This window comes from Amblyomma maculatum, chromosome 2, assembly GCF_055883805.1.
Source record: "Amblyomma maculatum isolate TAMU_Amacu chromosome 2, ASM5588380v1, whole genome shotgun sequence".
NCBI lineage: Eukaryota > Metazoa > Arthropoda > Arachnida > Ixodida > Ixodidae > Amblyomma > Amblyomma maculatum.
In genome coordinates, this window is record NC_139345.1 from 135,275,685 (window position 1) to 135,300,043 (window position 24,359).

General features: G+C 43.4%; 1 protein-coding gene across 1 annotated transcript in view; it reads right to left on the reverse strand.

The window, feature by feature from the left end:
* The window catches only part of LOC146199941 (acidic mammalian chitinase-like), a 32,769-nt gene extending 16,286 nt beyond the window's left edge, over positions 1 to 16,483 (reverse strand). Inside the window, exons 1-5 of the mRNA XM_084592236.1 lie at positions 16,477 to 16,483; positions 15,182 to 15,470; positions 14,535 to 14,646; positions 6,836 to 6,847; positions 1,141 to 1,241 (exon numbers count right to left, since the gene is read on the reverse strand). Of these exons, the coding sequence (XP_084448362.1) occupies positions 1,141 to 1,241; positions 6,836 to 6,847; positions 14,535 to 14,646; positions 15,182 to 15,470; positions 16,477 to 16,483 (521 nt within the window). The remainder of the gene's footprint in view (positions 1 to 1,140; positions 1,242 to 6,835; positions 6,848 to 14,534; positions 14,647 to 15,181; positions 15,471 to 16,476) is intronic.
* Positions 16,484 to 24,359: the final 7,876 nt, after the last annotated feature.

Here is a 24,359-nt window from a genome sequence, read left to right on the forward strand (position 1 = left end):
CGGACTCATGGCGCAAGTTTCATAGTTAGTAGCTTTCTATTTGTTTTAGCTTTCATTTCCCTCAATACGAATGACTCCTACGTCGCTTGAAGAATGTGCGGTCTTAGAGCCCTTAATGCAATTGTTAGAGAGGTTTCGAATCACATAGGATATCGACAACTGGACACTCATAATTAACGCCCGTGTCAAAGCCACTCCAACAACGACAAATTTTGGCGCCGCAGAACAAGAGATATTCTGTAAGTCGAGATGGCTGTGAAGCTAGAAGCATGGGATTAGGAATAAGGCACAGTATGGCTACTATCCAGTGACCCTTAGATTATCCGTCTTTGGTAAAGGTATAAATAGCCTGAAGTGTCGGCTTCTCACTCTTACACCGGTACATTTAAGAAAGCCTTCAAGCTGCATATATCTACAAGGTTAGTTAGAGCAACTGCCTTCACCGTTTCAGACGTTTTAATCACTGACCTAGGCCAGATTTGAATTATTCGGGCCAACCTCTCTGCCTTTTCCTTTCAATAAATCCATCTATCTATTAATCACTGACCAGGCTTACGGGCTCCATAATACGAGCCAGCAGCAACATATGCAGGCAAGTTACATTTGGCAAGACGATACCCCTGCAGGATATATCTTCCATGATGTTTTTGTATTCAGATTGAACTCCCACTAGACGTGCGTAGTAGACCAATTTGCGGCTAAGCGTTTCGCTAACGAAACATGTTGCAATATTTTTCAGCTCAGCAACGGTTGTTGTGTGGTTACAGTGCTATAGCCTGTTGGTCCTGAAGAGAGGCATTTGATATCGACCACTGAGGCTCCTTTTTTATGATGGGAAAACCGAGGCGCCCGTGTATACTGTGCTATGACAGGGAACGTTAAAGAGCTCCAGGTGCTAGAAATTTCCATGCCCCTCCAGTACGGCGTCCCTTATAGATTGTATCTCTTTGGGGTATGTAACTAACCCATCAGCAATTTTATTCTCACATTCTTTTATTAATCTCCATTTTTCGCACCATTTTCTTCAAAACGACCCCTCGTCTGCCAAAAATTACATAGCTGATTAGGAAACGGGCTGGATCCTGCTGATTAGGCTGAATTAAAGAAGGACTTCATCTTTTTTTCTTCCGCACTGCTTACCGTGCCATGCGGCGGACGTAGTACCGTCCTACCACGAGTAGACTCGGCGCGGGAACTGCTACCGACAACAGCAGCTGCCGTTCTCCTTTTTTCCTGAATTCCTTAGACATCCCATACAAAAATTGTCTATGTACTTCAATGGAAAAGTTTATGGTCAGCTATGTCTATCTATGGCTATAAAGTGCCATTGAAATATTTATAGGCAGCTATAGAAAATTCTATACCACATTGTCTATAGCTTCTGGACAATACAAAATATTTTTAGCTAACTATAGAAAACCATATGTCCATGAAGCTATAGACTAGTAGCCATTCAGTTATCTTTAGCTGTCTATAGAAATGTCAATGCTTCTAAAGCCACAGACTGCAAGTCATATAACCTGTTTTAGCTGGCTATAGAATATTGTATATACCAAAAGCTATAGACCAGTAGGCGTACACCCTTATATGAAAGTACACATATCGTCGGTTCGAATCCCTCGCGCGACTTGTTCTCTAGCTTGATTAAGGGTTGTGTGCTGTATGCAACGAGGAACCGTATGTCATCAACTACAACGCTGTACGACAAAAGTATTACGTCACAGTCTTGGTATAACTGGTGGGAGCACTGTCGCCGCATGGAGGTACGCCTGCAGTGAGTACCTCCGACCCATGATGGTTTTAGTTGTGGGGACTGGTGGCCAATTTTCAGTCATTTATTCATCGAATTGAAAATAAAACCGAAGATATAGAGCATGACACACGTGCACATACACACTTGCGCATACACAAACACACGCGCGCGCGAACTTTCTATAGCTGACAATAGAAAATGCTAAAGACAGCAAATACTTAAATTAGGACACCAGAATGAGTCCATAGGTTATAGACTTCTATAGCAGGCTATAGCTTTTTGGGCCAAATATCTGTAGCCGACGATAGAAAGGATTTTCTATAGCTGGCCATAAAAGTTTGTTTGTGACCATAGAAAATGCTAAAGACTGCAGTACATAGGGAGCCATAAGTCTATAGAATAGGTTAAGGACTTCTATAGAATAGATTATCGAAAAACCTAAAGACTACCTACCATAGGAACGGCCATAGCTTTTTGGGCCCAATATCTGTAGCCGACCATACAAAGAAGTTTCTATAGCTGACCGTAAAAGTCTATACCTGTCTATAAAAAATGCTAAAGACTGCAGTAAATAGGGAACCATAAGTCCATAGAACAGGTTAAAGACTTCTATAGAACAGACTATAGAAAAACCTAAAGACAGCCGTAGAAGCGGCTATAGATATTTGGGCCAAATTTCTATAGCCGACCATACAAAGGATTTTCTATAGCTGACCATAGGAAATTTTTGTATGGGATGTCCTGCGCGGAAATGAAGGATCCATCTTCACATTGTCTCTTAAACCTATATTCAGGTCCTACACGTATCACATAATGTGAAGCTCCAACATGGCCACTTTGAGTTACGATTCTTTTAAAACAACTCGAAGTTACTATCTTTATGCAGGCTTACTCAATTCACCTTTTTCAGCGATCGCGTAGGAAACACTTGCGGCACATCCACTTATCGGGCTTCTGATGTCAGCTTAGAGAAGATCACTATCCGAGTACCCAGAAATTGATACGACCCGTCGAGGCATGAGACTACATTCAAATCGCAAATATACGTTTGAATTCTGAATTGACCTGACACTGTCCTTTGCCCTCTAGTCATGATCAAAATATTTCATTATTTTTCGCGTGGTACTTTACATGTAATTCGCACACAACACATATTTGTTATTTATGTATAAGAAATGAATTCTAAGGGTTGCGCAGGAGCATTCAAGAAATCAATAACAATCACTTCTTGCATCGTCATATACATCCCTGATCAAGCCGGTCCTGTGGATGTGGCTCCGGAGCGATGAGATGTGGCGGACAGATTTCGCGACCACTTCTGTTGTTAAGATGTACCCAAAGTACAATGGCATATGCGCCTCATAAAAAAATGCGAGATTGTCATCGCATAAGCGTTTACCTTAAACGTGCTCTCGACTACCCAAACGCACTTCTCTGTCAAACGTAACAGACCAGCCGGACCAGCGGCCAGTCACAGTTAGCAGCAGCCCTGTGGGTCCAAACGCTGTTACGTGCTCACTCCCGGCTGCAAATGTAACTTCTATGACATGCTGCTTTGCCCAAGGTTCTTTTTCTTTAATTATATTATTATAAGCGAGTTGCGCTCTGCGCCATTACAGCCTTTGGTGAAAACGCAGGCATATGCATGACAGGCAGCAAGGCGTGCTTTCAAACTGTGACAAGAACCAAAGAATGACGCCCCATTACTCGACTTGAATCCCGCTATGGTCGCCATCGTTACAGAGCGGTAATATTGGCAGTGAAACTGCACACGTTGCGTTATTAGTTTTCAGCTAAAGACCAGATATTCGGTGAAGCTGAATCCTGGAGAGAGCGCTGCGCGGCGAGAACGCAAAGCAAATTGACATGTTTAAGTGGGGCAAGCGGTAAAGCAGCAGAAGAGCGATGAGAAAAAACACGAGCCTATGTTATCTTAGCTGAAATAAAGGGAAAATGCACAATGGAGAGTGATCTAAGCGATGGGAAAATGGCCGAGAGTTCAATAGCGAAAAGGAAACGTTAGGAAGATAAGTTAACATATTTAGAACTTCTGTTATTGTTTGTTTTGTTTTGTTTAACGCCCCAAAATGACTCAGGCTATGAGAGACGCCGTAGTGGAGAACTCCGGAAATTTCGACCACCTGGGGTTCTTACCCTTTCATGGATCACTGCCTTGTCGTGGCGGAGGGGCTTGCGAAACTCGATGAAGTCGTGAGCTCTGCTGTGTAGGGCCACCCATGATAGACAGGTCACGGCAGAGAGTTCTGACAAAATGTGATTCACTGGAGAAGGTAATGGCAACCCACTCCAGTATTTTCTGCCAAGAAAACCCTATGGCCAGTCACAATACCATTATCAATATGGAGCCGGAAGATGAGCCCCCCAGGTTGGAAGGCGTCCCACATGTTACTGGGGATGAACAAAGGGCGATTCCTAGTAGCTCCAGGACGAATGAAGCGGCTGGGCTAAAGCCAAAAGGACGCTCAGTTGTGGATGTGTCGGGAAGACCGGAAAGTCCGATGTTGCAAGGAGATATATCACATAGCAACATGGAATGTAAGATCTATGACGCAAGGTAAACTGGATATCGTCAAGCGAGAAATGGACAGATTGAACATTGATATCTTGGGTATCAGCGAGCTCAAGTGGACCGGAATGGGAGAATTTAACTCCGGCGACCATTATGTCTTTTATTGTGGGCACGAATCCAAGAGAAGGAATGGGGTCGCTCTCATAGTAAACAGAAGAATGGGCAAAGCAGTGCTAGGGTACAACCCCAAAAACGACCGAATGATTTCACTTCGGATCCAAGGTCACCCTTTCAACATAACAGTTATCCAAGTCTATGCACCGACCACTGCTGCTGAAGAAGCTGACGTTGAGAGATTTTATGTGGACCTACAATGCCTTTTAGACCGCACCCCATCATCAGACGTCGTTTTTCTCATAGGAGACTGGAATGCTAAGGTAGTGAGTGAAGAAATATCCGGAATTACAGGCAAGTTCGGTCTTGGTGAGCCAAATGAAGCTGAGAAGAGGCTAGTAGAGTTCTGTCAAGAAAACAACCTGACCATAGCGAATACTCATTTTCAACAGCACAAGAGGCGCCTGTACACATGGATTTCACCGGACGGCCTGTACAGGAATCAGATCGATTATATTATTTGCCGGCAGAGATGGAGAAGCGCTATACAAGCAGTAAAAACAAGGCCTGGGGCCGATTGTGGCACCGATCATCAGCTTCTTGTTGCCAAAATTAAGCTTCGATTGAGGAAAACGCAGAAAACTAGAAGGCCTTTCAGGTATGATCTGGATCAAATTCCATTAGAATATGCTGCGGAAGTGAGGAATCGATTTCAAGAATTAGATCTAGAAGACAAAGAGCCCGAAGAGATGTGGACTGATCTTCGTGATATAATACAAGAAGTTGCTACTAAGGTAGTTCCAAAGCAAAAGAAATGCAAAAAAGCAAACTGATTATCTGAAGAGGCTTTGCAAATAGCCGAGGAAAGGAGGATGGCAAAAGGTATGAGGGAAAGAGAAAGATACAAGGTTCTCAATGCGGATTTTCAGAAAATAGCAAGGAGAGATAAGAATGCTTTCCTGAACATACAGTGTCAAGCAGTTCAGGACAACAGCCAATTAAGGAACACAAGAGCTCTGTATAAGACAATCAAAGATATCAAAGGAAGCTTCTGTGCTAAGCTGGGCGTGATAAAGGACAAACGAGGCAAGGACCTCACTGAAGCCTCAGAGATAAAGAAGAGGTGGCAGGAATACACAGAAGAACTGTACAGGAAGGACCCGGATGTGCAAACCCAACATAGGACGGCTGTGATTACTGATCTCGAGCCGGGCATCCTGAAGAGTGAAGTTGAATGGGCCTTAGCCAGCCTTGCTAAGAACAAAGCTAGCGGAATTGATGGTATTCCAGCTGAGTTGCTTCAAAACCTCAACCACGACGCTGTTAACACACTGCATACATTATGTCAAAAGATTTGGACAACCCTGCAGTGGCCACAGGATTGGAGGAGGTCAGTTTACATCCCCATTCCAAAGAAAGGCAGTGCCAAAGATTGTTCTAACTACCGCACGATCGCACTTATCTCGCATGCTAGCAAGGTGATGTTAAAAATCCTGCAAGGTAGGCTGCAGCAATGTGGATCGGGAGCTTCCGGACGTGCAAGCTGGGTTTCGCAAGGGCAGAGGAACTAGAGACCAAATTGCCAACCTTCGCTGGATCATGGAAAAAGCAAGAGAGTTCCAGAAACCCATCTACTTCTGCTTTATTGATTATGCGAAAGCGTTTGACTGCGTAGATCACAGCAGATTGTGGCAAGCTCTCCAAGAGATGGGAGTTCCAATTCACCTCATCTGTCTCCTCAGGAAACTTTATGAAGGGCGAGAGGCCACAGTCAGAACTGGGCATGGTCTTACTGATTGGTTTCCGATTGAGAAAGGGGTGAGGCAAGGCTGCATACTGTCGCCCTGCCTATTCAACCTATATGCAGAGTGCATCATGAGGAAGGCCGGTCTGGACGAGTCTTCAGCTGGAGTGAAGATTGCTGGAAAACGTATCAACAACCTTAGATATGCGGATGATACCACTTTAATGGCAGAAAGTGAAGTGGAACTCAAGAGACTTCTGATGCGCGTACAAGAAGAGAGTGAGAAGTTTGGGCTTAAACTGACCATTAAAAAGACGAAGATCATGGCGTCTTGCCCTATCAAGTCCTGGAGCATCAATGGACAAGAAGTGGAAGCTGTGACAGATTTTCTGTTCTTGGGAGCCAAGATTACCTCGGAAGGAGACTGCAGCCATGAAATTAGGAGACGCCTGCTTCTGGGAAAGAGAGCAATGGTTAGCCTTGACCGCCTAGTAAAGAGCAGAGACATTAGTCTGCCAACCAAGATCCGTATAACCCGTGCTATGGTCTTTCCAGTTGTGACGTATGGATGCGAGAGTTGGACTGTGAAAAAGGCTGACCGCCGAAGAATTGACGCGTTTGAATTGTGGTGCTGGCGAAGACTCTTAAGAGTTCCTTGGACTGCCAGAAGATCAAATCAGTCGATATTGTCGACCATAAACCCTGACTGCTCGTTGGAGGGTCAAATTCTAAAGTTAAAGCTCAGCTACTTTGGTCATCTGATGAGAAGAGCGGAGTCGCTGGGGAAAGATTTGATGTTGGGAAAGGTTGAGGGTCGCCGGAGAAGGGGTAGGCAGCGAACGCGATGGTTAGATGGCATTCTCGAGGCATTGCAGATGAAGCTATGTGATGTTAAGAAGATAGTGAGAGACCGGAAAGCGTGGCGTGACATGGTCCATAGGGTCACGAAGAGTCGGACACGACTGAACGCCTGAACTGAACTGAACTGGGGTTCTTTAACGTGCACTGACATCGCACAGCACACGGGCGCCTTTGCTTGTTGCCTCCATCGAAAAGCGGCTGCCGAGGCCGGGATTCGATTTCGGATCCTTGGGAATAGTAGCCGAGCGCCGTAATCACTGCGCCACCCCGGCTGGGGAGAACTTCTATTATATTCACAGAAACACACGTTTAACAATTCCCAAATTTTTTTTTACACAAATCTATCCTTTTCAGTGCCATCATGTAAGGGGCCATATGCGGGAAATTAGCTTGCAGATTACTTGCAAGAAGAATTTTATTGGAGTCGTGAAATACCCTCCGCACGTTTAGGTTCGTGGAATATAGATATAGTGATAATGAACATCAGCAAAGGGAATCGACGCCGTAATAGGGAGCTAGATGTTGGCTGTAGGCCGGATGTTCCAGTACCGTAGTAAAAGCATACGGTAGATTCTATTTCCTTTGTCACCCTATGGCCATAGAAATCAGAGAGCTTCCAATAATTTCTAAATGGTGCAATCTCCTACCATAGCTATCTTTATCGGAAGCCGAAAACAGCTCCCAACTATTGACTCATAAGAAACAATGCCTCGGCATCGCCTGAACCACAGTTCCACACAGTAAATTACTTTTTAAGTTGCATAAAGCAGGAATTAATGAAACTATTCTGATGTGGATTGAAGCTTATTTGAACAATCACAGGCAGGTTGTGCGTATGGGTGACTGTTTCTCTTCAAGATTAGAAGTGTTCTCTGGCGTTCCTCAAGGGTCGGTTCCAGCTCCATTATTGTTTTTAATTTATATTAACGACATTAACGAGGTTACTGAGTCTCCTGTAGAGTTGAAGGTTTTTGCAGACGATTGTTTAATTTACTCTCGAATAACTCAAACTGACGACCAGATCAGAATAGACCGAGTCCTTCATTCCTTGAATCTTTGGTGTGAGAAATGGGACATGGAAATTAATTACACCAAATCAACTTTCGCACATATAACATATAAAAAGAGTGTTAGGTTATATTCCTATAACGTTTGAAGCAATAAACTAAAACATGCTGATTCCTTCAAATATTTAGGAGTCACAATTACACATAACCTTCAGTGCCATAAACACATTATTAATGTGTGCTCAACAGCTTCACAAAAACTTTACTTTTTGAGAAAGAAATTAGAATATGCAACAAAGGATGCTTACAATCTTGTCCACCTATGAAATTTTCATACACCCATCCTTGGAGTACGCCTGTGCTGAACAAAAGTTTTAAAAGATAAACTGGAAGGTATTCAAAGAATGGCCGCTCATTTTATTTTGTCAATGTACAGAAGAACGGACCCAGTGACGGAAATATTAAACACATGTGAACTCTATTTACTTGAAAATCGAAGGCAAAAATCCAGGTTAAAGCTTTCATTTCAGATACTTCAAGGACATTCAAAGATAAGCAAAGATATATATATTTACTCCCCTGAAAATCGGAGCGCCAGAAGAAACCACACGAAAGCAGTCAAGCCTTGTGTCACACGAGTTGATGTTTTCCGCAACTCCTTTTTTCCTGATGTCATTGAATCTTGGAATGCTTTGCCAGTTGAGGTTGTTGAGCAGACGGACGTGCACAAATTCGAACGATCCATTGATGTTTTGTATATAGAGCGTGCAAATTGACAACTTGGCGTCATTATAATATGTTATGAATGGTATTTTATTTTATGCCCTCCCTATATCGACCCTCAAGCGAGGGTTAGCAGTATCAATAAAAAAAATTGCCATTCTTACAGGCATAGGATGAACATTCCAGGTAGTGAGCAATCACAATGCTCTGTGCTGGATCGTCATTCTGAAAGATCCCTCTGGCTGCCCTGCTCAATGGAGAATGCGATTTCAAGAATTCCACACGAGCGCTCATCGAAGCGCCGCCTGAAGGAGGTGGTGAAGACGCTTTCTTCCTACCAGTAATCTAGTTAGTTATTAGCTTTATAAAAGTTTTATGGCGCATAAGCAACTATGGCTAATATGTGTCAAACACAAGATTAGGTGGTTTGTTATCTCATATTATGCCTATATTGGAATGAAAACATCTCATTCTTGAGAAACGTGAAAACAAGAGAAAAATCGTCGAGTGCTTGCTCGACAAAAAGAAATGCAGGATGAAAAGAAATATATTTTTGTACCATACAGTAAAACACTTTTGCTAAGCTTGTCAAGTTGTCAGCGTGAAATTAGAAAGTGAATAAGGGTAAGCTCAATGCCACAAATGTTGTGCACAAGTTTGTCTTTTTTAGCGGGTAATTATGAATGACGTGCCTGTGTCCTGTGTATGAGGGACATATTTTTCCTCAATGAATAGTTTTTGGAGTTAACCTGATTGTCATTCTCCTAATGTGGGCTTTACGGGTAAAGCTTGTTGTTCGCTCATTTTCCTAAGCCGCCTGCTGCTTAGCTCTTAATTAGGTGCCACTCACTTCCTGCAATCTCTGTGTAGCATGCTGATTTGTTTCATTACACATTTTGTGCCCGTGCAGCGCATACAGCTGCTCTTTCATTACCCCTAATAACATAATGCTTCCTATCAACAGTTCAGCATTTTTTGGAGTTTATTGCAGCGATGACGTTTAAAGAATCTTATTTTCTTCACAACACAAACAGCGCAGCATTCAGCTTAAAATAGATGTACACTGAGGTAAACGTATTGTTTTCTCTGTTGTGCCCTGTACTATAAAGCTACCAACGTTTTGAGCCGTCTATTATAAAATTTGGCGTAACTTCTATATTTTTCATTCAGTGCTAGGTATTCTAGTAATATGTGCTCACGAGGTATTTTAGTTTTCTGAAATTGCATTAGTATAGCTTTGAATACTGGGGAGACTGTGTGCAATGGTCGGAGTGGTTTATGCATTGCGTTCATTTATTTAAGTCTTGGTAATTGTGCTCATGGCGCATGAGCAACGGCCTAACCAACAGGAGCTTAATTGTTGCTGAGCACAATTCTATATGTACATTTTGTGAGCATTGAATTACAGATGTTTTGAGTGAGAACGGATTTTAAAATGTATATTAGTGAGGTACTAATATCTTCTGATGCAGGCTCATTTGTTTCTACATAAACACTGGCTATATCGGGGATGCTCTATTAGCACCGTGTGATAACCGCAAAGCAATAATATCTATTGGGTCAAGTCGTTCCAAGTAGTGTGCCCTTGGTGAGTCATATACTATGCATCCGTAGTCTAACCTGCTACGCTCTACCGAGTGATATATTTGCAGAAGGCATGTTCAGTCGGACCCCTACCGTTTGCGTGAGAGCACGTTTAGGACGTGAATGGTTTGCGTAGCTTTCTTTTTATGGTTGTTTATATGGGGAAGAAATGCAAACTTTAGTCAAATGTCATACCTAAACATTTATGTTTCTGTTTCAATGGTAGAATGGTTTTGTTGAGTTATAGCATGAGATCGATCTGTGAGCCTCTTCTCAGTGAAAACACAATGGTTACTGTTTTTAAAGGGAAGCGTAAAACCCATTTATGTCTACCCAGGTAGCTCGTTTATTTAGTGTCCTTTAAATTTTCGTGCACACTTAGATATGCTGGAGGAAGTGCATGCTATTTGCTGGTCATATACATAGACCGAATAGATATGTACTTGCAGATTACTTCAGTTCTCGAATTCTTTTTTATTACAAAGTGTGTTGGGCTTACGTTCCATAACAGTGGCACGCCACTTTGTTGTGTGAAATTCATGGATAATACTGTGCATAAACAGACTTGCAATGCACGATTAATCAGGACGTCGTTCAGGCAGTTTAGGATCCTGCCACGAATACCTCTATCTGCTAAGTCGTTGAAAATGCCGAACCTCACCGCGGTATCGCTGGCTTTCTCCATGTCGAAGACCTCGATACAGTGCTTCCTGTCGCTGAACGCCTTCCTGATTGTCTTTTTGAGGCGGATGAGATGATCGCTGGTTGAGCACAATTTCTTAAAGCCACGCCGGTACATCCATATTTGACCGTGCTTCCAAAACTAATGCTAGTTTGATGTTTGCAATGTTTGTAAGGATTTCGCGATACAGCTTGTAACGGCTATTCGACTGCAACTTCAAATATTTGTGAGTGGTTTAGCTTTTGTTTAAAAGGGTACTATTATGATCTTTTTCAATACTTCCGATATTTTACAGTGTCCATATATTTTGCTAAAAAGTCGAACAATACGCGTATGTCAGCTTGCGACAGATCGGCAAGTATTTGATTGTGTGCATTGTTACCAGAAGATAAGACTATTAAGTTCCTATCCCAAATGGGAACTTTTTTCTGCTCTTTAGTTATGGTTTCTAAATGAGTGAATGTCGTCGTACAAGTCTGAAACTTTGGCATAATGGTCACCCAAAACTTTCCATGTTCCCACATTTTTTTAAAGCAATGACCTGGCAATCCAAGAAAAATATTTTGCAATGAGGTGTTCTCTGCGTTTATCCTCACGTATCGCGCTCTGGCTCTAGCCTTTTTTGAAGTTTACTCGGGTTTCTGCTGTTGAATACCTACGAAGGGTAATCCACGCTTTGTTTTGCTCCCTTTTTTGCTAATTTACATGCCTCCGTTTATGGTACCTTGTGTCCTGTCTTGCGTTTTATTACGTCTGTTGGATGGCTATGAAAGCTGCTGATATTATGATTGCGCTAAAACTCCATACAGTTCTTCTACAGTCAGTCCTTCACAGTACACTTCTACTGCGGCATATTCCTCTAAAAAGTTAACAGTCGGCGAGGTCAAGTTTGCAGCGCTGTGGTCTCGTTTGAATGATGGGTTTAGAAGATGATATCTTTAATACGGCCGGTAAATGATCACTTTCCTTGGGTCGTCTAAAATATCTCAATTAAAATGAGTAAAAACGGATGGTGATGGAAACGATAGATAAATGCAGATACAAGGGACTAAATTCTTCAGGCGTTCCCAATTGAGCTAAGGAGCAGGGAATCAGGGGTTTGTATGCACATTACCCCGCATCCAAAAGCAGTATTGTCATGCTTAGCCACCGATGTTAGACATTATATTAGGACGTATCGTGAGCGTGCGCGACGTAAGACTCTCCCGATCCGAACTGCAGGGCTACTGCAACCAATATTCTGCCGACTAAGCACTTTTATGATAGGAATGGATCTCCTCGGCTCATTCCCGTCTAGACGACGTAATACGTAGATCATTGTGCCCACTGACTACCTTACCTACTAGTCTGAGCAAAAGCCCTGTCCACTGATGTCGCAATATATGTCGCAGTTTTTCTTCGAAAGGTTTCTACAATGAGAAGGCGCCACTGAAGTACTCATTAGGGACAAGTAAACAACCTTTACGGCGGAGTTTGCGCAATTCAGCTTGAACTATAGAGAGACAAGTCACTGGAAGAAAACTGCGTACCTTGCGCTGGCCAATGGACTTAGCGTAAGAACAAAACTATCGCAGACTTTGCCTTGTACGTCAAAGCTGAACATAAGACATAGAACTCCGTCTTGCCCTTAGAGATCCTCATCTGTAAAACCTCCATTCAGGAGAAGATTAGGACGACTCTACTCAGTTCATGAATGCGAAAAAGCTCACCACCAAGCTCGACGCAGTACTTCCGCGAGTTAGAGTCAAGGAAAGCCTCGATGTTGCGACTACGATCTAGCGCAGAGGCCCGACGACTCGCCCAGCTTTCAGTTTCATAAGTTTCAGTTTCTCCTTTATTTCAACTAAATAAGTGGTCAGTTTCCCCCTCTCAATTTGTTTATTAGTATATCAAGCACTGACTTTTCGTTCTATGCAATTTAGCAACACTGAACTCCTTTTTTTCTTTTTCGTTATTTCAATTGTTTGAGCAATCATACACCTAAAATAAATTTTCCTTATTACATCATCAAGCATTGGCTTTTCATTGTAGGTATTTTACACCTTTGAAAGCCTTTTCCATATTCTTATTTTTTTAACTGGTTCACTCAATTGATCAATTACTTAATCTAAATATTTTATTGGCATCATCATGCATCGGCTTTCATTCTAAGCATTTTGACACCGTTAAATCCCTTTATCCAATTCATTCATTTTCCTTTTCTGTAATGGACTAATTAATTACGATGATTTCTTTACTTTGCCATCTCCTATCACACGCCACTCAGCTATGAATCGTCGGAACCACAAATTACCATGATACAATTTTTGTATGTAGCCCTCGATTCTTTCCGACGAGCTCTTCAGAATTGAATGAGGCTACTGGTTAAAAAAATCAACTCTAAGGCCCTTAGAATGTTTACTTTGCACGTAACAGTGACTGAATATTTTTAAAACCATTACAACATTTTTTCTCGGTAGTGAGATACAGAAAATGTGCGTTGAGATCCTGTATAGCGGATATTGCAATAATGCAATCGCATGTGCGCGCGCTGACCAGCGCACAGCACACTACAACAATCATGGCGGTGGTGCAACTTCCGGAAAACTGGCGGATGTGCACGACCGGTCGGTCGGGTCGGTCTATTGCTTGCACTTTCTGAAATGCCTCAATAAGAGGCACCTTCTCCCGAATTTCGGAGTCATTTTGCAACCTTGTCCGGTTCATTATATATGTTTATTTCGAATGTGGGGTGCTTTAAACTCGCATCAAGTCACGAGGTTGTCACGTCCTTACCCTGTCGACCAATCAGATGTTTACCAAAACACGTTGCTGGGCTAGTTGGCGAAGCATTTTATTAAAAAAATATTCAGCGCTACATAAAAGACACAGACATTGGAAGAAAACACAGGACTTCCTGTGTTTTCTTGCAGTGTCCGTGTCTTTGATGTAGCGCTGAATACCTCTTTATTAAATCAGACGTTTGCAGCATAAATATTTCCTGTAAACGGTTCGCATGTCTTACCGACCGAACGAGCTGTATATGATTGGTGCAAAATGTTGTATTGTGTGCACAGTTGATATTTACCGTCTATCATGTACGCAATCCCCGCATTGCTCTACAACTCACCTGCGTTAACCGCACTGACGTACCCCTTATTTATATGTTTTAAAAGTCGAATTCCGACGAGGAAAGGAATCACAGATACGTATTTTCTGGAGCATATTAAAGGCTGTATGTAGGGTTTGGCCATAATCTATATATTCTTTCACATATTTAGTGCTGGTTTATATATGGCTCGTTTTCGCGTACCGGTTTGAAAGTTGACCTTGTTCTTTTTATTTTTCAGAAGTCTATGGTTGATCTTCTTCGATTTGCGATAATTTTTCTGCACTCGAATAAAAACACAAGTTAGAAAAGTGCTATTTTGTTCTGTGATAAGCGGCGTTTATTGACACAGTGTAATGTGCCTAATTTGTTTCAATAGACACTCCGTGCCAATGCAGAAAGCACTGGTGAAGGATCAAAGCGTACCTTTTAAGATTTCTTGCCTTACCTTTAGAAGTTGGAAGAAATGTTGAGCATCGCACATCGAAGGAAACTCCCAGTCAAGATCAAGCCCGTCGAGGCTAGCTGCATCCAGTAATTTTCGAGCGGAGGCAATAAATCTGAACATACGTCAAGAAATTAAACATGCTGTTTCAGTATACCATTTGCGATCGAAACAACGGGGCCGTTCAAAAGAACATATTTTCGAACTGAGTTTCTAAGCAGTGCAGTCGACTCAGTTTTGACAGGCGTGGGTCGTCAAAAGTGAAGCCCACAAATAGGAACACTTATGAAACAAAAGTTCACAAAGTGAGGACATCTATGTGACCATGTCGTAAACTTGATACTAAAAGTTGTAATCCTAATAATGAGTAAAGAGGGCAACAAACACTTAAATATCAAGTATCAAATAGCTTGTCGATATAAAGTGGGGGCTGTACGTTTGTATCGTTTATATTTCTGCACCCTAAAACGCCGAAAGAAACCATATTTGCGTAGTGTATGTAAACGATCCACCATTAAATCTTCCCATATGCACTACAATACGACCCTGAATCACTGATATCATATGGTCATGTCCAGTACCAATGGAAGGGAATAGAAGTTTCCATGATTGGTTTAGCCTTGTTCAAATTTTCAATTCCTTAAATCTACCTGCATCTCGCGGAAACACTGGACACCATGCTCTGGAAGTTTTCTTCGCCGCCACCTCCACCCACCGAGAACATTACTTTGATGTCTGGTCGGCGCTGGCGAAGTGAAGTGAAAGCGGTGAGGCCCTCTGGGCCACCAACATCAGAAAGGTTAATGGTGGAGTCGGATGAAACCGTGGCAAACCCCATGATGATATGGCTGCAGAGCTCGACATCAACTCCTTCAAACTGTAACGACGCGGAATTATTTTCCGGAGTCCTTAAGTAGCACACGTGCTTGAATGAGGAACCTGCGTAAAAAAAGAGACGGGCGTTGTGCTTTTGCTTCGGCTGTGTGCTCCCTTTGTAGAAACATTCTCCCGCTTTCTAATGGTGTACTTGAAATTATTATCAAGGTAACTGTTATATTGCACCCTTCGTAAGGCATTTGTTCTTTCAGGCCCTTTTATAAGTCACCTCCAATGTGGCGTTCACGAAAGTTGCCCTGAAAACTTCCCGCTATAGAAGGAAGGGGAAACGTTTTTCGTACAAAGAAGTCTAGCAGACTAGCATGCACAAAATATTATGCAGTTAGAGGTACAAATACCTGTCGGTGAGCCTACTCTAACCTTTTGCGAGCTGCGTTTTTAGCTGCCTTCCACTTCCTCTTCCTAAAACATGAAAGCGGGAAGCGTTATTGCGCCGGCCTACAGTGAGTATAAATGTAAACGCTTCTGCATCGTATAACCATAACTTCCACATTCGCAATATTATTTGCATTTTCTTCAGCAGCGGAAAAGACGGCGTGCACAGAAAAAGTGTGACCTATATGTTCTACCTCAGCGCTGCCTCTCGGGAGTTGAAGCTGTCAACAATTTGCAGTTACTGCACATATGTCTACCCCTCTCGTCACAAGCAACACGTCCATCACACACCTCTCCATATTGAAGCTTTTGTACGTGCCCACCGGCAGTTTATCACTTGGTGTCGGACAGTTGAGCAACGTTTTTGAGTGCTTCTCTACTATGTACCTTATGAACGCATTGTTGGGCAAGCTGCCTGCTGTTCATATCAGACCAAAGGCACGAAACGCACGCACACAAGGGCGCTCAGACTTCTAGTGTTCCTTGTGTGAGGTTAACAACACTCTCGCATTCAAAGCTTGCCACATCAATGCTACTGGTCTTTCAAGGTTGCAAGGCTTTAAACAATTGAAACCACCAAAGTCGTGCTCATGATTTTTTTTATTTCCCGGAGGTGTACTTGCCATAACGTTAAAATAATTTCCAATTCATCAGCTCTTGTATGATAACCTACCTGGCATGTGCAAAATGGAGTCTAAAATTTTCTATTCACAACGGAAGTACTCGACACATACTTTACCCTCCTTGGAACCCCTTTTAGAAGCTCATTACTAACGTATTGCGTCAGCAGACAAACGAATAAAAGCAAGACGTTCGTATGGATCTCAAGGTGGTTCAATTCAATGTGTTCATACCAGTTTTTCTAGTTATCTCGCAGGGATCGACAAAACGCTACCCATTCCCTTAACATATTCTCTTAACTATTTAATGGAATAGGAAGAACAACTTTAACACCAAGAGTTTTATGCGTTATCATGGCATTTCCTTTAATTATATTTATGGTATATTTTAGTTTCAGACTGCTCTGTCACAGTTGAAAACAATGTAGAAGAAAACTGAAGTCTGCAAAAAATTGCCGACGAATAAGTTACTTCCTAATGCGAAATTTGAGCTCAGGTCATCAGATGTTTCACCTTGTCGACAGATTGAAGCAAAGATGTCTGGCAACACATGTATGTTCATTTACAGACATTTGATTTTTTCACGAATATTCCTTCAAGAAACAGTGCACTAACAGTTCTTGATTGTCATGAAGGGAGTCTTGTGGTCGCAGGAATGAAGAGAGCAATTAGGTTATCGGAAGGTTGCGCGAGGCAGCGCGTGGGCCAATAGGACCATTGCGCGGCGAAGAGATAGCAGCTACTCATTGATGTCGCTGACGCCACTAGTGAGTCAATGTGGCTACGCATTTCGGCTTGGAAGGCACGCACCGTGATCCACTGATAGCAAGCCGGAGCTTCAGCAACCGGGTATATTGATTGATTTATAGAAAGGGAAATGCGCGGTAACTGTCTCACTTGTTTTCAGTGGACACCTCATGCGCGCCGTAAGAGAATGGAGTAAGGTGGGAGTGAAAGTGAAAAGAGAGAAAGAGGAGCCGTAGTGGAGAGCTACGGAGTAATTTCGATCACCTGGGGATCTTTAACGTGCACTGGCATCGCACAGCACACGGACGCATCTTCGTTTCGCCTCCATCGAAACGCAGCCGCCGACCTCGGGTTCGAACCTGGATACTCCGACACAGTAGTCGGGCGTCTTACCACTGCACCAACCCGGCGGGGATCGGCAACCGAAGAATACCGGAGAATATTGTCGCCACCACGCAAGAGGACGGAGGTCAGGAGCGCGCGCATCAATGGGAGGACACGCGCGGTCTCCGCCACAGAGGAAGAGGGAGGGCGGGGGCGAAGAAGCGCCTACTGCCCTGACTGCGGAGCTGGTTACGAGGGACAATGCCGACGACGACGTCGACAACGAAGCGAAACGCAGGAACGGGCTCCAAAGAGCCGCGCTCTAAAACGTTATGTCGAACACTTAAGCTCAGCGTTTAAGAGCATAGCGCGAGAGCATAGACTACCACCCCACATATTGTGTCCTGTCTGAAAACCTATATTTCAGGTTCTATTTTACTAACGTGGAACGCAATGGGATTGTTCTATTCTCTAGAGGGTAGTGTTACGTAACGGTATTCGCTGTTCGTGCGCCGGAGGACGATGAAGTGGGGCAGACTGACTGAGAACTGCGACGCTGAGGGTGGACAGATGTGTGCTGCCCTCAAACATACTTGAACTAAAATTATCGTTTTTGGATCCTTCCTGTAACATTATAAGCATTGGCTTTAATCAAGTCGTGTTCCATACCTGCGTTGCCTATCGGTAACGAGAACTTAAATGTCCTGGCCGGCTGACTCTGATATCGCCTACCCATATAAAAGAGAGCCCCGATTTTGTAGCTCCTGCTTAATGTATTACCAGGTACTCCACGCCCAGTTAGTTCGAAGCCACGTTAGCTACCAGCTAGCTGTGCTAGCTCCCTGCTCGTCTTTTGTCGCCCACAACACCACATTTTCAGAGAGCGAGGCCTTTTGCGATATCACGTTCAATGGTGTCATTCAGCAATTAAGTCCTTAGTTGCGTGCCTCTCGCTCGATTCGCTTCTACCTGAAGCAATTCATAGCGGCGCTCAGTAGCCAACCCCTCCCATGTCGTGTGAGGAAATTTGCCTGAAGAACGACAGGTGCATTTCACGTGTAAAGAAAAGAAGATTCTATGCTATGAGGTTCCAGGTTCTCTATAATAATGTTAATGACTGCGAATTACCGGCAATCGTCGTAGCTCTTGCTACGATAAAAGGATATCAATTATAATTATTAGTGTTCATTGTACCTCCTTGATCACATAAGCATATGTTGCTCAATTACAATTTGAGCGCACTCGACCCAACACTATTAGCTCATGTTTCTATGCTGAAGCCATCTACGATTGGATGTAGTAGAGTACCACTTACGTGCGGCATCTTCCTCTAATTGAGAGGAGGTCAAAGCAAAACACAACGTTTGCAGCAGTAGACGCATGCTGTGCACCGACGATGTGAAACGCATCTTGAATCTGTAATATAGCAGATGTTTTAAACATCGTCTATACAAACTATACAGGGTGTTATGGCTTATCCTAGCCAATCTTTACAAAAGATTATGCCTTTGCCCAGTGAAAGCGTTTATCGGCTCTATGGAATCTGTGTCTCTATTATGTACTATTTTCGCGTGCTTCAAGCCTATTTCTATCTGCAATTTTCATTACGTAAATTTCACTTATTTGATTGAGGAACAAAGTGGCAGTTAAGAAGTGGTAAAACGTACTAGAAAACAGGCTAACCACGTACCTAGCTTTATATTATAGCTCTTCAAAAAAGCCTCTGGTTAGTACTGCATAGACGACGCGAAATGAGTATGCAAAGTCGTAGTTTTCAATACAATCTTCATATTCAGCACTAATACTTTACTCTGAAGCGAATAATTGAAACATCATGTAAATATATATTACTAATTAGTGAACGATAGAGAATCAAAACCTTGACAGAGACATTCACGATTGTAAAGAGGCAATAATGCGACAGCACGAACACTACCACTAAGGCAACAAAGCCTCTTCCGATTGCACTTTACAGCGCCGGCACGGCCGCCATTTTAGTGCTTATGAAATCCATCTCCCACTGGAACCCACTCACAAAGCTTTTTCGTGAGGATTTGATATAACCGAAAGCGGTTTGCGTACTATGTCGAGACCAACTCTAAGAACGCACGCGTTCCTTCAAAACATGAAAACATCACTAGTGACGACCTGGCGTTGCAGCTTTAAACAACTCTTTTCCATGGACTGGGGAAGCGCACCGGCCTACAGAAAGGCAAAGGGCGTACATCCGTTTCCAGGCCAAGACGATGTGGATGGCACTCTCACCCCCTGCGTACTGGCGCGTGAATGTGAGGGGGAATGCGCCAACACGTGCGTAGAAATTATTGCCGCGAGCGCCAGATGATGAACTTACACTCCCGCCGCTGATCCTGTCGAGGTCATTAATAATGCGAAGTAGTTAGTATGGAAAGAAGGAACGTCTTGGTAGCCTTCCCTCCCCCCCCCCCCCCCCCTTTCCTAGAAACATACAGCCAGAATTTAATCTCGAAAGAAGGGCCAAATGAAGTGAAGCTCTAGAGCGATGGTTCAAGAACATGGTAGCGAAAGAAGTACTCTATGTTGATGCGGCAAGTGACAGAACAAGTGCGGCGGTAGCCTCGGTAGTTGATGACCGAGAGGCGCCGGTATCAGCGGCAACCATCAAAGGCCGCCACATAGGGACTGCGGAGGAAGTTGCGATAGCGCTAGCTTGCGTAGGAACGGAAGCCAAATTTTAATTAGCGACAACAAAACCACCAACCAAAATTTCGGAAAGGGGAGTATATCGCCGGTGGCAGCCAAAATTTTCACCCAAAGAATGCTGAATAGGAAAATTAAGTTAATTTGGACACCCGCTCACGCTGCCGCCCCTGGTAACGAGGCGGCTCACGAGCTAGCCCGAGCTCTCTGCTTCCGGGTAGCCGTCGAGCCCCCCCTGAAAACTGGGCATACGACGAGCGTCTACAAAATTACGGGGAAATCATCGACCATTATAAATTGGGACGTACACTGGTAGCTGCCGCGTGGAGGCGCCTAAAAACTAATACGTTAATGAACCTGGTCTTGGCGTTTCACGCGCTACCAGACCCTAGATACAATGATCTATGCGAACACTGTGGGGCGAGAGGGACCCTCGATCACATAATTTTGGAGTGCCCACAATCTCCAGGGATAGGACAAAATATTACAAGTAGAGAAGCCTGGGATACCCTGCTGCGAAGCGCGGACCCTGCGATCCAGCACCGCACCGTCCATCTGGCGGAAGAGGCCTCAACACGCCCAGGGCTACCTGCCAGCCTCTAATCCGCGGGCGCACGACTCCCCGTCTTCCACACCACGCGTTCCGGGGGCGGGGAAGAGGACGCCTATTTATGGAAGTAAAAACTGTATAACTAACTAACCAAAGCACTACTTCACTATGTTCACAGATTTCTGTCTTTAGGCCGCGTCCGCAAAATTGTGTCCGCAGCAGTTGTAATTAAGAAGTTCTAAAGGTTAATGAATTATGTTAATCAATAGAGAGCGAAGTATTGTTGTGCCAGAAAAACAATTAGGCAAATAAGTTAAGTAGTTGTTTATTAGAAGTAAAACATCTAAAAGTAAAAGCGAAAATGTTCTTTTTAGCTAATGGCTTGTCCCCACATTTGCATTTATCAAATACTTAAATAGTTAATTAAATCGGCCAATTATGGTGACTTTAAGATGTATCAAATACTGAACAGTTAATTAAATCAGTCAATTAAGGTGATGTGAAATATGTGACCTCAAGCAACCTAAGTCGAGCCAAAATAAGGCATAGAAGAAATTGGCGCTCACTGTGAAAGTATCAAAGACTAAAATAGGTAATTATGTAAGTAAATTAGGATGACGTCCAGGGTGTGACATCATCCTAAACGACGTCACACCCTTGACGTCATCCGACGAAAGTAGAGCCGAAAAAGGGCATAGGAAGAGATTGGTGCGCAATTTCGAAGTACCAAACTAAAATGGGTAAACAAGAAGTGAATTAAGCAACTGCAAGCAACTGAATAAAACAACAGCTGCATCCGTGCTTTCGCATTATTCCAATGCCGGTTCTGCAGTGCTCTTTAGTTTTTCGAATGGCCGCATCGTTTCCCTCTCCACATGCGCCCGCTGTCTTGGTACTGCTGCCAGCAGACTGGGAAAGTGGCACGCATCGACATTTCTCTTTACAAATACTGCTGTCTATAGACCACGACGCTCCCATCAGCCAACCGTGGCTTTCAGTAACTGACAGATGGCAGCGTTAAGCTTCAATATATTTATTTGAAATATTATGTAGATTCAGAGTTTGCTCCCCTTGCCACTCTGCAGCTATATGCTTGAGCAGGTACAGCAAATATCTAGCTGCCAAAATGTTTTTTTTTAAATTATCGCCAGGTCTAATTATTCATAAGTTATTGCAAAATGTACCTGAACACCGAAGTCTATAGTGATACTTTCTTTTATTTAATGCCATTTTTATTTTGTCTGGGAGCTTTATATACACGAATCACAACGATAGATGTGCCTCCGAGCGCTAAATAATTTTTAAGTGAATTTCTTATCTCACCTGTACTGGTTTCAACAGTCAGGCGATGGCTGTGACATCTATTTGAAGTGGAAGTCACGTGCAGGATGAAAAACTACGAAATAGCTAGTCATTTTCCCTTTTATTTCACCACAACGCAAAAATCCATTCTGCCGCGAGAGCACGAATCACAATGAAAGGCACACGAGTATATCGCAAATTTTCATCCCTCACTACACTAGACTACACTGATGTTGTAGCCATACCTCGGCTGCTGAACTGGAAATTGAAACTGGGGAGAAAATCCAAGTTATAAATTATTGCATGCTTGTCAGGAAATCCTGCGTGGTGATCACCATTGTCGCCTGCATCATTATGAAGAGCTTTATGATATGATTTTGTCCGCGATATTTCTGAGTTGGCTTTGCGGGAAATTAAAGAAATTCCTGATCATCGAAAGAGTACGCGTATTTTTCAGCTGATCTGTTCCCCCAGAGCACGTGAACGACGCTAGTGATATTTTTTGCGACATGAATCGTGAACAGTTGCTATAAGCTGCCTGCTGAATTTCGTTGACTCAAGTGCGTGCGCTGACCGGCGTATTCCCGTTAACGAAATAGTGAAACAGGAAGATCCTTCAATCACTCATCACAAATATTGCCACGCGCTGGGTCCGCTGCTGCTTTTGCCAATGCAAACGAAAAACACGTGAAACATCTTAACCACCAGATAGGTAAACGTTGCGAGTTAGACAACGTTTTCGCTTCTTTACTAGCATTAAAGAGTATTGAGTGCACTAATATAAACTCACCGGAGCCAAAAATGTGCAGAGGTTGTGTCACCAACTAGGAAAACTGATGGTGGCGTGTTCGGAGCCGGCTTGGTATTGTTCTCACACATCATGTCTGCTCAAAGGAAGCATGTGGACGTCATAGTGCGAGGTTCTCGCCATGAAGCGTGGCATGATCAAAAACGGCTAGGGAAAGCTAACGAAAGGGTTCCATTTGCTACAGCACCATGATAAAGCTATATCAGCACAGGTCATGGAAAGGAAGCCGGCGTCTTGTGTTACGATATTTCTCATGTATCATAGTCACCATGCACGGCGTAATGTAACTTCTTCCTTTTTCTTCTTACGAAGGACAGGAAGCACTGCTTAGCAATAGCCATTTTGACATGCAAAAGTTTATCATGAAGAATGCGGCACTAATGAACGAGGAATGCCGGCAGAACCGATGTGGACAGGCGAAAAGTCGCAACTGAGGTTTATGGACCAAGCAACAAGCACCATATACATGAAAATAAAACAAACTCCAAACATGACATTTCGATAACCCAGTACAAATGAGAAAGTTACATAGTAAAGAAGCACGTTTCACTTGTCGAAGAGGAAGAACGAAGGTATGTTTTACCAGCAAAGACTGAGTTGGCGGCAAAAAATTCAGTTCGAAATTTACCTCGCGACGGAGGGCTGGCTGACCGCACCAGTTCTGGCACCGTCTGATATGGAAGACCACATAATTTATCGGAAGAGCTAGTTGGTGTGTCTATGCAAGATGGTGATTGTTGAAAAAAAAACAGGCACGCAAATGCTTGTTTTATTTTAGAACGCATATTTCAGGCACCCGTTACTCAGCTGAGTGGCGTCGGCGTCGCCGTTGGGGCAACCGGTCGGCAGCTATCGCGTAGACCACTCAGTAACATTTTTCACTAGTCAACCGGGACAAAGTTCTTCTCAGCCTCCTGTAACTTGCCATGCAGTCAGGAACACAGACGCCTGGTTCGTGCCAGCGTTGGCATCCTAGGCGACCCTAGAGGGAACTTGCGCTGGTCTTCAGTGTAGGACTATTGCGCGCCTACCTCGTCTGGACCTACTAAAGGGCGAAAAAATTACGGCGAAACGGAAGGCACGCTGCTGCGGTCAAAAGTGCTTGGGTAAGACAAATAAGGTTTGTTCATTATTCTATACCGCAGTTACCGTGCGAAACGAGAGGCGGAGTAGTTACATTCGTGCATGCTACACATGTAAGGTAGATCGTTGGGACTTTCATTTCTGCGCTGCATCATGATGCTATATATTATGCGACTTCTCTTATCGTACTGAGCATAAAATGATCTTTTAAGCAGAAATCATTTCTTTGCTGATGAGTGGGGTAGATAGGAGGTGTCTACCGAAAGAATCAGCAATCGTTGTCAGCTAAAGGTGTGCGTGCCTCGCCAGACATCTGCGAACAAAATGGTTGAATAATGTACAAATACTCGATTATGCTATGAACTTTATAAAACTCATAGTATGCGAGGAAAACAGTAACGGTTAGGTACAAGATTAGTGGCGGCAGCTATAGCTATAAGTTA